This window comes from Micropterus dolomieu, linkage group LG02 (genome assembly GCF_021292245.1).
Source record: "Micropterus dolomieu isolate WLL.071019.BEF.003 ecotype Adirondacks linkage group LG02, ASM2129224v1, whole genome shotgun sequence".
NCBI classification, from domain to species: domain Eukaryota; kingdom Metazoa; phylum Chordata; class Actinopteri; order Centrarchiformes; family Centrarchidae; genus Micropterus; species Micropterus dolomieu.
Genome location: NC_060151.1, coordinates 19,429,191 through 19,443,371, shown reverse-complemented (window position 1 = coordinate 19,443,371; position 14,181 = coordinate 19,429,191). Strand labels below are relative to the sequence as shown.

Below are 14,181 nucleotides of genomic sequence, written 5' to 3'. Positions count from 1 at the left end.
TCTTTTTCTAAGGACACTGAAGGTCCATATGATCAGTCATGTGAAATATACTTTGCTATGTTGGAAGATGCTGTACAGATGGATAGATATGTTTGGTAATAAACGTCTGTTTTCAAACGAAATCATGAACATGTATTATTTTGGTACGGGTGGTTAGGTGACAGAGAGGACTTGCTTGTTTAACTGCTATATATGACACTATGTTTAAGAACTATGTTATTTGCAAACGTTTTGGTCTTCAGGAGTCAGACAGCCGACATTTACATTCGCATTTAGTTTTGTCAGTCGACCGCCTCCTTGACAGGGGGATTCGTGACAGTCTTCTTTCTCCACGTAGTCACACACACGCCTGCAAAGATGCAACATCTCTGTGTTAAACCCTATAGTAGGCCTTAAATCTGGTGGTGTTGACAAGTTATTTATTGGTTTACTCCTGTAGCTGTGGTGTTGATGTGAAACGGAGAAAAAAATGACTCAGCAGAAAATGGCAACAGTGTGACTGCTGTTACTTCACTTCACAAGGATTTCACTGGAAGCTGGAAATCTGACTGCCAGCAGGGATGGGATCAAAAAACTAACAGGTCAAGGCTTGCATGGTAATTACTGAGCTGCTGTTGGTCTTGCTGTTAAGTGTGGCCAGCCATGACCAATCGATAGTTGGGCCAGAAACATGATTCTACCAACACTTATAGGTACAACATTTTGCAGAGTTCATTGGGTATGAAAATTTTACTCTTTTTGTACCCAGGTTGTAGAAGATACAACTTGTCTTTCCAGGGCTCTAAGTTTATACAGTGTCACACACACAAACATCTGCCCCTCCCTGTCTGGGATGACATGGCAGTGCTGGATTGATCTGACTGCGGTGTCATATTGTGTTTGTTCCACCGTGTCAGGGATGCCACGAGGAGGTGTTGTATGAAGTGTCATCGTAAGGCATCAAAGTGGCCAGTGTGTGCAGCAGTCCAGTTTGGCAGGCAGCAGGGATTGGGATGGGTGGGGTGTTTGAGTGCGCTAAGCCAGTAAAATCTCAGTCAAGAATGGCAAGTTGTTACATGTTCCTGTTGGGTTTCCCAGGATGACACAAAGCACAATTTGATGGACAGAAACAGGAATGCAGGAGTCTTTTGTTGCAAACCACACACAACCACACCAAAAAAACATAGAAATAATGTATTTCTTTAACTCTAAAAAATGTTGTTGCACTAACTTCCTGACAGCCTTATGGGTAATGGTGCTAATTTAGAGTTTATCTTGAGGAGTTACAAAAGACCACAGGGGCATTAACAATAAAACCTCTGAGGAGTACGGATGTGCTCAGCTAATACAAAATATCTTGTGTGCAATGATAAAATTGTCATCCTACTGGTGGCTCCAGAAGAAAGCTCATATTCATATTCTTTGCAATCTGCCAAATAGATTTATCTTATCTTATTTGTTCTAATTGAAAGTTTGGCCAGATGGTGACAACAACTGAAAGATCACTGGTTCACTGAAAACTTTGAGTACCACGCCGTATTTAATTGCCAGTAATTCATCCTGTTCGTTATAGTATTTTGCTGTGGATCAAAGTAGATGTGGCGACAGATGCACTGATGCCAAACCACTAACAAGAAACCTGGTGCATAGAGAACAAAGAGTGGTAGCATTACCACACACTCTTACTGAGTCTGTATGATGGATCACTTTTGCCCGTCTGTGCAGAGGAGCAAGCTCATCAGGCTCTGTACTCATACAGTCGGTTAGCAGGGAAAAGGAAAATCAATCTCTCACTTTCACTGATCATATCACGGCTGTGGGCGTGTGAGAGAAAAGTCAGCTCGTTTGTGCCAGAGTCCCCCGGGAAGGACGACACACAGAGAGGGACAGAGCCCTGCGCTCCCTCAAGACCTGTGCTTCACAATGAGTGCTTATGTAGCGACCGACTACAGACATGTCGCCGAAGAGTGTTTAGTTTGATTTGTGCAGACAGAGAGGCAGTTGAGAAAGTAAAAGTTGCTAAGGCGAGCTCGACATGTCCTCCTCCTCGCCCTCCTCCACCACATCTGTGTTATTTTAGCAGATGAGAGGCTCTAACTTTTCTTTTTTATCTCTCCTCTCTTTTCATTAAAAAGTAAAGTGTGTCTGAGGACAGTCTGGCAGCGAACACAGATGGTGGTCGCATTTCATTGATCGGTCTCCCTCCTTCTCTCTCTCTCACACTCTTTGCTGTTGTCTCTCCCACTTCTGTCTGTCTTTCCTCCCCTCCCTTATCTCTCCAACCTTCAGACACTTCCACTCTGCCGTCTCATCAGTGGGTAAAGCCCCTGCCAAAATGCTAATCAGCTCATTATGTAGTTCAGTGGAGTGGACCAAGGTACCTTAGAAAAGCGGGTTTCATCTAGATGAACTTGCATTGTATAGGTTGTTAATAAGAGCCCAGACAGAGATAGAGAGAGACGGCGTTCGGGATTCAGTATTAATATCTCAAGATGTTTGATAAGCTCAGGGTTTCGTCCACTTGGTGATATAAAAAAATGAAAAGTGATGCCAACCTGGAATTGTTGATTCATACAGATGCAGGAAAAAAAGGGGTTGTTGACGTGCACTCACAACAGATTCATGCAGGTACTGTAGGTGTAGATGCTTTCTGTTGTGCCCTGAAGCATTACGATACAATACTTTTGATTTTAAAGAGCGCTGATGATGAAGGAACAGAAGAGCAGACCTAAGCAGCTAACTGTGCAGGAAAAAAGCGCTTTTGAATCCCCACAAGAATGAAAAGGAGTATAAACAGTGTTGTTTTGAATCCTGTTGTATGCCTTCCTTTTGGAAGTGTGAGAGTCCCTCCTTTCCCAGTGCTTGTAATCACTGGAAACTGTATTGGTGCTCAGTGCAATAGACTGGAATAACGTCACATGCAGTTTTTGCTGGGGTATTAACATTTTGTCAAGTGGACACACAGATCAGTTAGTCTGAAAGCGGTGACGTGTAGCAGGTTTCATTTATATGTATAACCTTTGCAAAACAAGTCATTTTAGCAGTGATGTAACCTGAGGTCACTCAAATATAATAGAGGCTGGTGTCTGCCCGGGCTTTTCCTTCTGCACCCATTGTCTTGGGTTACATAGGTGACCTTTTGAATGCTTGGAAAATTGGGCCATTTGTGCCATGTGGATTTGACAGGAGGAGAGGGCTCGTCACCGTGTTGAGGCGATGCTCAGCCCTTTAACTGAACGCTGTGCCTGTAAAGAACGAAAGCAACTAACTGAACCAGTTTCCAAGTGGTTAATTTGAGCTTAAGGTGCGCAGAAAGAAAAGAATAAGGTCATGCTGCTCTCGGGAGCAAAATGCCTTCATCATCCTGTCGTCCCTCGCTTGCTTGATTTGACAACTTGGCTCTGTGGGTTTGTGTTATGATGGAGGAGGATTTATTCCCATTCTAATGCTAAAGGCCATCCCTCAAAATGTTTGTGTTCAGTATCATTTAGCCACTTAAAATATTCATTTACATTTACTCATTTGGCAGACGCTTTTATCCAAAGCGATTAACATTTGAGGAACAACATACAAGCATCAATACAGTAAGCGTTCTACAACTGACAATGCATTCTAGTAAAAGCAGCAATGAATACTAGTAAGAGCTATTTGTGCGTGTGGCATCGATGGGGTAAATACCTAGGGAAAGAAGTAAGTGAAGTATTCCTCCATACTTGGAATTCCAATGATTAACCTTGTGGCTGATGGCAGTGGGGAAGTAGTGTGCTCTGGTGGTTACTAAATGAATTACATCTGCACTGTGTGGTGGCACCACAGGAACTTCCATTTGGCTGCAGGGAGGAACTCCAACTTAATAAATGTAGTCTTTTCATCAGTCATGTGGAATATTACGTGAAACTTTCTCAAATGTACTGTAATGTTTTGGGAATACTGAACTTGAGGAACTATTAATCACACCGCACCACCAACAACAACATGGATTATGATCATTTCTTCTCTCCTATGGCTGAAGCTGAAATAGCAAAAGCAACGGAATCATCGATGCAGTGTTTGTCTACCATATCCTGATATTGGGTTGAGATGGCATGTGTCAGCATGTTAATCATTGCAAGAATTCAAAACGAACTGTATTTGGTGACAAGTCAGTTTGTCTAGCAAAAGAAACGTGTGTATGTGTATTGCCTTCTGGTTAAATTTCATACCCACATAACAAACTTCAAACCAGCCAATACCCCAAAGAAGAGTTCAGTCTGGGTCAAATCACTTCATGTAAATATAACACTCTCTTCTAGGTCAGAATTTATCAGCAGATGTTGCAGTATTTAAGCCATCAAACTGGATGCAGTCGACCTACTTTGAGACTACAGTATCTGAAACTTTTAGCTACCAACATGCAAACTCTGCTGTTTGTAAATACCGGGCCTGACATGTACATGCACGCTCACAAAAATCATCTAAGCTAAGCCACTTCCTCTTCAAAATAATACTCCTCGTAGCTTCTCACCACCGTTACTGACATTACACATTGTAGTGTTGTCAGTGAACTTGGTGAGACATTTCCCATGCTAAGACAAACCCGACAGTGCTGGATCTCCATCCCTTTCTGTTGCTGTTAATCACTCAGACACACTTTAACACACCTGTTATTGTCTGACATGTAAATTAGATTTGTGGGCCTTTTGTGAGCAATTCCTACTCCACACTGCAGGACCCACAGTCATAATTGCCTTGCCCTCGACAGCGCTCGACAGGGAAAATCTGACCAAGGAAAAGTTACTGCATAAGGCTCTCTCCTCGCACAACTATTACCACCAAGGTGCACTTAACCCCTAATTGCTGCAGTGGAGCTGTGCAGCGATTGGCAGTACAATACTGTGCTGTACTAAGCAGTTACAGAGTGTGAATATATATCATTTTGCGAATGTGAAGCAGAGGGTTATTTAAAAAAAAACTTAACTTAAAAAAAGCACTTTGATGTTAGATAGCTGCATGGACATTTCCATGGCAGACCTACTGTCCACTGGCCTTGCTTACTACAGTAAATGTGAAAAGTGGCCTAAGATATGAAGGACCTGCAGTGCACCGGTAACCACAACTTCCTTCTCACCTGTCCATGTATCCTTGTGTGTTTCCCATCAGTTTGTGGAGACCATCAGCAGTAAGCAGACTGAGCTGGACACCTTCATAGCTGAGGGATACAAGACAGCCTTGTCTGAGGAGCGTCGCAGGTACTGCTTCCTGGTGGACCGCCAGTGTGCCGTGGCCAAGAACAGCAGCGCCTACCATGGCAAGGTGAGTCCAAGTGCCACTTGACCATCAACAATGTATAAATGGAAAAAAAGTATTTTCTGATAAGGGGAGACATGGATGACAGAATTAGAACAGATGGGGATATATTAGTGTTTACAGCTGAACTTTGTTGCAGGAAGTCACAGCTAACTCAAGAAGACAGCCGTTTAAGTCAATACTGCTACTTTAAAGCCCCTACAAAAAAAAATGGTTTCAAAACTCATTTCATTATATCCATGACTAAATAAGTAAAAATTGAAATTAAGTGTTTTCCACTCAGCTAATCTGCTTCATCAGCCCTGTGTGGGTGTGGATTAGACGACTCCACTTCCTCCCACTGTACAAAAATGAAGCCAAAATATCCCTTACATGGGCGCTGGGACACAGTAGTGATCGGGGTTGGAGCCGCGGTATCAAGGTGGTGGACTCAGTCGTAAGCAGGGCTGAGCTGTCCATCATAACTTGAAATGGCATCAAATAACTAATTAAAACTTATCAGAAAACTTCACTTGCGAACTACCTTAAATGACTGTCTTTCGGGAAAAATATAGTTGACAGGCATGACAGGCTTTGATTTTTTTGTTTAACACCTGTCATGAGAGCTGTCATGCCATCCATCTCTGACAGAAATACACAATGTCATGTTTTCCTAACCAAGCCCCACAAATTTAACCTGAAGTCCCATAAGATTTTATTTTTTTTTCTTGTGCGGACCAGGTTATCATGTGCGCTTATTCCCACAAGATAATATCTTGTGTGCGCAAGGTATTAACTTGTTCCCACAAGATAAAAAAAAAAATAATAATCTTATGGGACTTCAGGGGTATGTACAAATTTGACTAATAGTCAAACATGGAAATCTCTCATTTGAAATAAGAAAACCTGTTGAAATTTGGCAAAAGATAGCATATTCATGTGGGATATCATTGCTCATATCAAGAAGCTGAGAAAATTGGTTGTCATGGCCTTCAATAAAGGCAGTGCACAGATATGAGTTTATGGTCAGAATCTGTGTTTCTTTTAATAATGTGTTCATCACCTCAGTAACTAATCGAGCTTAACCTGTTTTCAGATCTTTCAACTAATCGGGAACACATTTTCTGCCCATTATATTCAAAAAGAAAAATGTGCAGAGCTTGATAGTTTAATTTATAAAACTTAGCTTATTATATATATATATATATATATATATAAAATAAATAAATAATGTATAAACTTGGCTCCTCTTTGCTCTGATGTTGATTCTAGCCAGCTACTCCCCGTCTGTCATCTGTTTTATTGAAAACTCACCTACTATAGACCTTTTTGTTCAGCGAAAAAAGCATAACAGATATATAATTCAAAGTTACATTAGCTTTGACCGCTCATAGGGGCCTCTTCATTTTAAAAATTCATTAAGATTGTAGACAATGCCCTGCTGACAGGTATATCTGAAGCTATAATCCATCATTGCACCTTTGAGCGTCTGGCCACCTTTTTGTGTAGAGAGACGACTTTAATAGGAGAGGGCATCATAACAGTGTTGCGGAAGATGGACTGAAATCAAAGCTCCGTGCAATGAGCAGGATGAGAGCTGGTAATGATGGTTTCTCACCCATATTGTTTACAGTCACTAGAACATTTTATGATACCTGCTTGTTGTTTTTGCATTGTTGTTGACATTTGAAGTAAAGAACCTTTGAATCCAAACAGATTTTCCCAGGTATCATACCCATCAAAGGTAGTGTAATGTTATTAACCAAAATTTAGTCAATTTGATTTCCTTATACTTGTTTTGTGTATGTCTCTGCATGTGTGCTACAAATGCATGCCTATCCATTATCCAAGCATTTGAAATTCTTGGGTAATGGAGTACATCAATCTCCTGGGATTACTGGTGGGTGTGAACTGCCAGCCTGTGTGTGTGTGTGTGTGTGTGTGGACTGTGCTGCCGCTTCTTTTTTCAACATGGAGTCTAGTCATTAATCAGGATGGGGGTGTGCGTGGGAGGAGTTCACCTTCAGCAAACTGAAGAACCCTTCCGTGTGTATGTGTATGAGAGAGGGAGACAAAGAGATGGTGAGAGCTACAAATTGGCGCATACAGAGGGACAAATCTGTCTGTGTTTTGTATGTGTGCATGCTTGTATACTGTACAGTCATACAGAAATGTGTGCATTCCCGTCGATCCATTGACCTCTTATTTTCATATATATAGAAGAACAGCCGTGTCCACAGGCTGTGAGACGCTCAAATGGGCACCTCGGTTAGTCTGTCCCACATCCTCACCCACGCAGCACATTATCATTGCTGTGCAAAGGCCAGTGGTCAGGGTTACAGAGTGAGGAAAAACCTTTAGAGAACTGAACTGTTTTTAGTTTGTTTTTTGAGAATAGGGAGGAAATTGAAGGTTTAGCAAAGAAAATGCTTGACGGGGTTTTTTTGTGGTCACATCACTGCTACATCAATATGTCTCTTCTTTATTCTTTCCTTCCTTCTTCCTCCAGGGCAAAGACCTTCTGACCCAGAAGATTCCAGTGTGGCAACAGGCTTGCTCAGACCCCAACAAGCTGCCAGAGAGGGCCATGCTCCTTGCCCAGCAGATGGGCTCTGCCGCCCTTGGGGGCACAAGCCCCCTGCACACCTCCAAATCCAACCTGGTCATCTCAGACCCTATCCCCGGGGCCCAACCTCTTCCTGTACCCCCAGAGCTGGCTGTCTTTATGGGCAGTGGCCTGGGACACCCAGCGGTAGGTTTTAGGGAAATGAGTGGCTGATGAAGGCTAAAAATGTCCATTTTATTTATTTATATTTGTTCTGTGTTCAAAAGGAATTAAGATTTTGGTGTTTATTTATTCATTTTTTGTGTCTTTATTTCTCATAGTCAAAAGAAGCTAACTTTAAGCTTGAGCAATTACTTAATTTTAAATTTAATTACATACTGTAGTCTTTGATATGACATCACAAACTTAAAACTTATTTTGATGTGTCCTTGTTTTTCTTAAGAGAGCTGAATTACATAACTGGAATTGCTTTACTTCTGCCCCCCATAAAGATGCTAATCAGACAAACATCTCTCTAGTCTCACTTTAAAGATGGCACTAAAGTTAATGGGCTGTTTAGAGTCTACATTTCATGCTGTGCAGCAGCTGACAGGCTAGGCTTACATGAACTCACCAGACTTCATTTCTACAAAGTCAACTCCAAAGTTATAATTTATCTTTTGGTTTTTTTTTCTTATAAAGGTGAATTAACATTAATTTAGCAGATTAAGTAATGAAGTAATTTTACTATAGTGTTGCACAGGTGAAGCCATTTTCCCAATTTGACTTATTGAGTCCATATGTCCACTTGTTTATCCCAGAGGCTGATGGGCCCTGATGGTATGTCCATGGTCAATGGGACAACAGGAGTCCACGGGGAGGAGTATTGGACGGATGGAGGGACTATGTCAGTGTCCCAAGTCAGGCCTTCATCCCCTCAGACCCAAGCGCAGGGCCAGTCCCAGGCTCAGCCCCAGAGACAGGTCAGCGACGTCTACTCCAACACCCTCCCTGTCCGCAGGCCTGCCCCCGCCAAGAACAAGAACCCCGTGGGTAAGATATATGAGCACTGCTAGGAATTAATGAGCAAAAAAAATCATAAACCTATTCCTGTCATCATTTTACTTAAAGGTATATTGTGGAGCATTTAATATATAAATGGTTGCAATCACTTCCAGTTTGAGATCACCTACCAACTTGTATGTTAAATTACAAAGCTGGTTGCTGCTCTTCAGCATATCAAAGGAGGACCAGGTAGAAGTACAACAGTAGAACAAACACTTGGAAACAATATTTATGAGAAATGTTGGCACAAAATAGCCTACCAATCATCTCCACTATAGTTTCCTTTGTTTATGGTGATTAGACAGTGAGTGTCAGTCAATCTGGCAGTGATGTACGGATGTTTAGAAATGTTGCCTTCAGTTAGTCAGAGCTTATGTGACTCTGGTGGTCTGAGCTCGTAATGAATTTCAGGTCTGACCATTGTTTCCATCTGCATACTCCTCAGGAGAGACACGGACCCTGCCCAGGTCCAGTTCCATGGCAGCAGGCCTGGAAAAGAACGGGCGTTCCCGTGTCCAGGCAATATTCTCCCACGCTGCAGGTGACAACGGCACCCTGCTCAGCTTCTCTGAGGGAGATGTCATCACCCTGCTAGTGCCTGAAGCCCGCGATGGCTGGCACTATGGGGAGAATGAGAAGAATAAGATGTAAGTAATGTATTCATTCTATTTTCCTTGAATCCATAGTGTGGCGACTGGATAAATATTTGTCCCACATGTAGGTACTAGAAATGTAGAGTATAAGTTTAACACGGTCATCACTTTTCTCAGGCGCGGCTGGTTCCCATTTTCCTACACACGTGTGCTCCCTGAGAGCGACAATGAGAAGCTCAAAGTGAAGTATGTAGCATTTTTCTATCATATGCTATAGTCGTAAATCCAAATGAGCCAAAGTCTGAGGCCATTGTTTTCTTCCCTTCCCAGTCTGCACCATGGGAAAAGTAGCAGCACAGGGAACTTGTTGGAGAATGATGGATCACTGCCCACACCTGACTATGGCCTGACCGCCCGACTGCTTGCACAGAGCCTAGCACAGACCCGCCCACGCCCCTACAGCATGGCAGGCTTCGGCACACAGGTAGATAAAATTTAACGTGCTGTATCCACCAGCACTTGTTACTCTTGCTCTGTTAATTTGTAGCCCCCATCTGGTTTAGTCTTATGTTGCATAATTGGATATGAGTAATCCTGCAGTAACATTTGATGAGTTTCTGCTCCCACCTAGTGTTTGTATGCAAGTACAGCATGTTCTTCAATCCTAGCTATATAAGCAGACACAAGTAAGGAATATTACTTGTATCTTTTCAGCCTGCTATTGAGGATTATGACGGCCGCTTTGCCACAAGGTAAGTGCCTTTTCTGTCCTGCCCTGTAAGTAATGGATGATATGACTGCTGCTGCCATCTGAATTGTTTAACGTTGATAGTTTTTAGAATTAGTGACCTATCAGAAGAAGACATGTGAGCCAATCACCTTAGATAAATGGCATTTCATCTGAGTTACTACATGCTAGGACACTCAAGCGACAGCAAGGTAACTGCTTAACATACGCAGTGTCCCAATTAAATGCTACATACACATTCTAAGCATGTTTAGAGTATGTTGTGTAATGGGAAAATTTTGTGTTCTCTAAAAAGTCCGGATGGATCCTAAAACATGCTTGGTTTTGGATTGAGCTGTTGATGTACACCATATCACCATATCGGCACATATCGCATCATTTTGTGTTAGAATAAAATGGTGAAGCACACTGGTTTCTTAACAAACTACAAAGACTATTCTATGACATTTAGCATACTGTAAATAAATACTGTATACATGTGGTAGGGAAATAGGACACTTGGATTGGATAGTTCCACACAGTGTCACCCTCATGTACATAGTTCAAGGGGTATTTAGCATTGTTTGTTGCAGATTATTTATAACAATTATTCATTAAGTCTATAAAATGTCAGAAAATAGTGACAATCACAATTTCCTAGAGCAGTCTTCAAATTACCTGTTTTGTCTGACCAACAGTCCATATCTATTCGAATAATCTTCACATCTGAGAAGCTAGAACCAGAGAATGTGTGACTATTTTGCCATGACAATTGATTTGTTGAATAATCAATTATCAAAATAACTGGCAATGAATTCTTTTGTCAATCAACTAATCAATTGATAGAATCAGAACTAGTGAATAATATAGTAAGGCTCAAGCAATAGATTTTATTTTGCTGTAGTGTTAAAATCCCCAAGTCATGAGATGTATGCACAGTTCTGAAAATATATATTTTTTACAGTGTCTTCTTTGTCTTTTGCTCTTTGCTCTCGCTTATTTCACTTTTTTTAATTTTTTTTTTAAATAGATTTTTAAAGTAATGAATGCAGTCAAGTGGGGTCAGTGTCCTAGCTTATTGTCTGAGTGCTCGCGGCCCAGTATATTTTCACTTTAATCCTATCAAGTCCTTTGCTGACTCACCAGGGATGTGTGAGGTTAGGGTTAGGATTTATGCTGTGCCTGTTTCTGTCCAATCAGGGCGTACATCCTTGTGTACATGTATATAAATGTGTGTTTGTGTGAGAGACAGAGTGGGAGGGGGGGAGACAGTGTGTATGTGACCTTGTATCACTGTTTGGTGGAGTACATGTTGTGACAGTAGACATCATGCTGACTTCATCTCAGTCATCACTGCTTGTCAGCCTGGGGCTTTGGGCACCAGTGTCAAGCTGTTTTACATACTCTTGTCTGCTCTGAATGTGTTTTTTTCTGTATCAGTATTTAGAGACAACACTGTCCTGCGGGGTGTAGTCACCCCAAACAGACTAATCTGACACTACATCCCTCCAGCTAAGGAGATGACTTGATTTTCTCATCAACTTTAACTTCTTGGGTTTTGTCAACTTTTCCGCGACAGACAAATATTTACTAAAACTGCTTGATGTAGGCATTAATATCCAGCCAATACACTGATCTGGATTAAAAAGTGTTGATGAGGGAATTAGAAGTCTAATCTTCCTGATCACGGCAGGTGTGTTTGGAGTTGTAGGCGGGGCGAGGTAGATTTCCCGACCCCACCTACATATCTCCTAAACTCTACCCTGCCTCCTTGTGCCTGTCTTGTCTTTCTCCATTTCTCTCTGAGTGTGTCCGACCTGGCAAGCTTCCTTCTCTCTTTGTTCCACAGTGACAGTCCTGATGGCAAATTGATTTCGACTGTGTGAGAACAGACATACAGACAGACACAGACAGCTCCGGATAGCACAGGGGCCTCTTCCTCCCCATCTTTCCCTCCTCTTAGCCTCCCTCCTGTCCGCTTATCTCCACCTCTCCTCCTCTGCCTCCACACACACCCCTTCTCCAAGTGGAAGAGGCCAGTTTCATCCCTCCTTTCTGTCCTCTCTTCCTCCCCGGGTCCCTCCTTTCCTCCTTCCATCCATCCTGGGGGCTGCTGCTGGTGGTGTCGGTGTGGACAGTAGCGGTTGGTGGGTGGAGGATTGCGTTGAGCGAGAGAGCCAGAGCGGGGCCTACCTGCTCGGCATGCAGCGATATGGACTCTGAGTACTCTATCTCTGATCACAGTCCACCATCATGGACTGATCTCTCAAGAGACTGCCTTTGCTACTGCTTGTCTTTCATGCATGTACATGGTTGTGTCATTTTGTCAAACTAAAGGACATGTTCATGTACTGTACAAGTGCCAAAAGACTTCAATGTGGTTGTACTAAAGCCACTGGCTGAATGGCCTTCTTTTTTAAGCACACGTTAGAGTTCCCATCCAACACACACGCTCATAAAAGCTTTGCTCAAAGTAAGGCTGTGCAGCAGATTACTATGTTTCTGTTCTGAGAGATCCCATAGGTCGCGCTGTGCTTCCTCGTGTCAGTGCTAGACTTGATTTTTCGTCCAGAGGTTGTGTGTCATATCTGCCTTACTTTGCTTCTTTTTTTTTTCTATTAAGCACATACTTTATGGGCAATGAAGCACATTTTCAAATTGAGCTTCAAGAATATACAGTATATATAAATATATATATCTACATATATAGATTGTTTCCATCAGTCCACCAAATTGCACTGTATTATGATCATTGCAAAAACATGTTTTCCTATAAATTTTCAATTAAACTTTCCACCCTCGGCCCCACAGAAACTTTCTGCCACTCTTGGCCAAACTTACTGCCAAAATTTTCAGTTATAATAAAATGCGGTACTCTGATAACCTTCAGTTTGGTTGTTTTCTGAAGCTACAGCGAGTTTGGAGGGGTCTGTAATCTTCTGTTGCGTATCCTCAATAACAGCTGTGAATTAGTTTTAGGTTAAATGACAACCACGGCTTTTGCAGCTCTCAGTGTTATTAATGATTGTATTCCCTGAGTGGCTGTGTAGTTTTTGGTCTTTTTATTTAAAAAAAATAATAAAAAATGTCCTTGTAAAAAGAAAAGTGTTTATCTTATGCATGCTGTGGAGGGAAACCAGAAAATGTGATACTGAAAATTGACCTTGAATGTATGGTGACTTTTTACAAAGGTATTCTAAATAAAACATAACTCTATATATTAATAAACGGTTTGGTCTGACGAGAAATCTGTTCTGTCAGTTCTGACATTTTCAGTTTTGTTGCACATTTTCCTTGTTTCTAAGTTATGGCTCTGAACTGATTTTCTTTCTCCCTTAAATGTTTGAATTAATTCCTTTTTTTTTTTTTTTATTTAAAACATTCTGTGTGAATCTTTTCAAGCCACAACTGTGTTTCAAGCATGCAGTTTCATCCCCTCCCCTAGTAACACCCATAGCATCTGTGCTGCTCTGTTTCATTGTAAAAAAACAACAGAGTGTGTCAGTGTGGTGGTGTTGTATACAGTATGTGCATTATGATTACGTGAACTCTGCCTGCTTATCTTATTTTTTTGGTTGTATTTCATACGTTTGGCTTTGGATAATGAACACAATTTAGCAGACAAAACTTCAGAACACCAGCCTGTTGACTGCATTGCATTTCCAGTAGTGTTGATTTCCACTAAGGCTCACATAGTTTAGGATTTAAAAAGGAGCATACAGTGTATGGCATGTTGAGCATGCGGTGTGTACTTCTGTTTTCCATCCCTCATTTCAGTTAAAGTTATTATTGTCAACCTACAGTATGCTCATCTTGCACCAGACTAACCAGCAGTGTCGTTACAAAATGTGACCCATGCATGATCTGAGAGGTGAGCCATTCAAACCCAAAGGTTCTCTTTACCTTCCAGTTTGGGTCCAGAATTGTCCCGGTTCTGAGGGAACAGGACCTCCGTAAGTCATGAGCCTCCATTGCCTTTCAGCCAACCAATCACTTTTCTCCTTCTC

The 14,181-nt window shown here is 41.8% G+C and overlaps 1 protein-coding gene across 7 annotated transcripts in view; it reads left to right on the top strand.

Moving 5' to 3' along the window:
* The window catches only part of baiap2a (BAR/IMD domain containing adaptor protein 2a), a 53,736-nt gene that overhangs the window by 37,556 nt on the left and 1,999 nt on the right, over positions 1–14,181 (top strand). The window contains exons 7-14 of one of the 7 annotated variants that reach the window (XM_046035192.1): positions 5,119–5,271; positions 7,754–7,996; positions 8,611–8,842; positions 9,300–9,501; positions 9,625–9,693; positions 9,778–9,931; positions 10,162–10,199; positions 14,085–14,127. In XM_046035192.1, the coding sequence (XP_045891148.1) occupies positions 5,119–5,271; positions 7,754–7,996; positions 8,611–8,842; positions 9,300–9,501; positions 9,625–9,693; positions 9,778–9,931; positions 10,162–10,199; positions 14,085–14,112 (1,119 nt within the window). In that variant the 3' untranslated portion in view covers positions 14,113–14,127. Of the gene's footprint in view, positions 1–5,118; positions 5,272–7,753; positions 7,997–8,610; positions 8,843–9,299; positions 9,502–9,624; positions 9,694–9,777; positions 9,932–10,161; positions 10,200–12,023; positions 13,399–13,977; positions 14,058–14,084; positions 14,128–14,181 lie in introns of those variants that run through there. The other 6 variants (XM_046035174.1, XM_046035154.1, XM_046035145.1 and 3 more) reach the window with 6 other exon arrangements.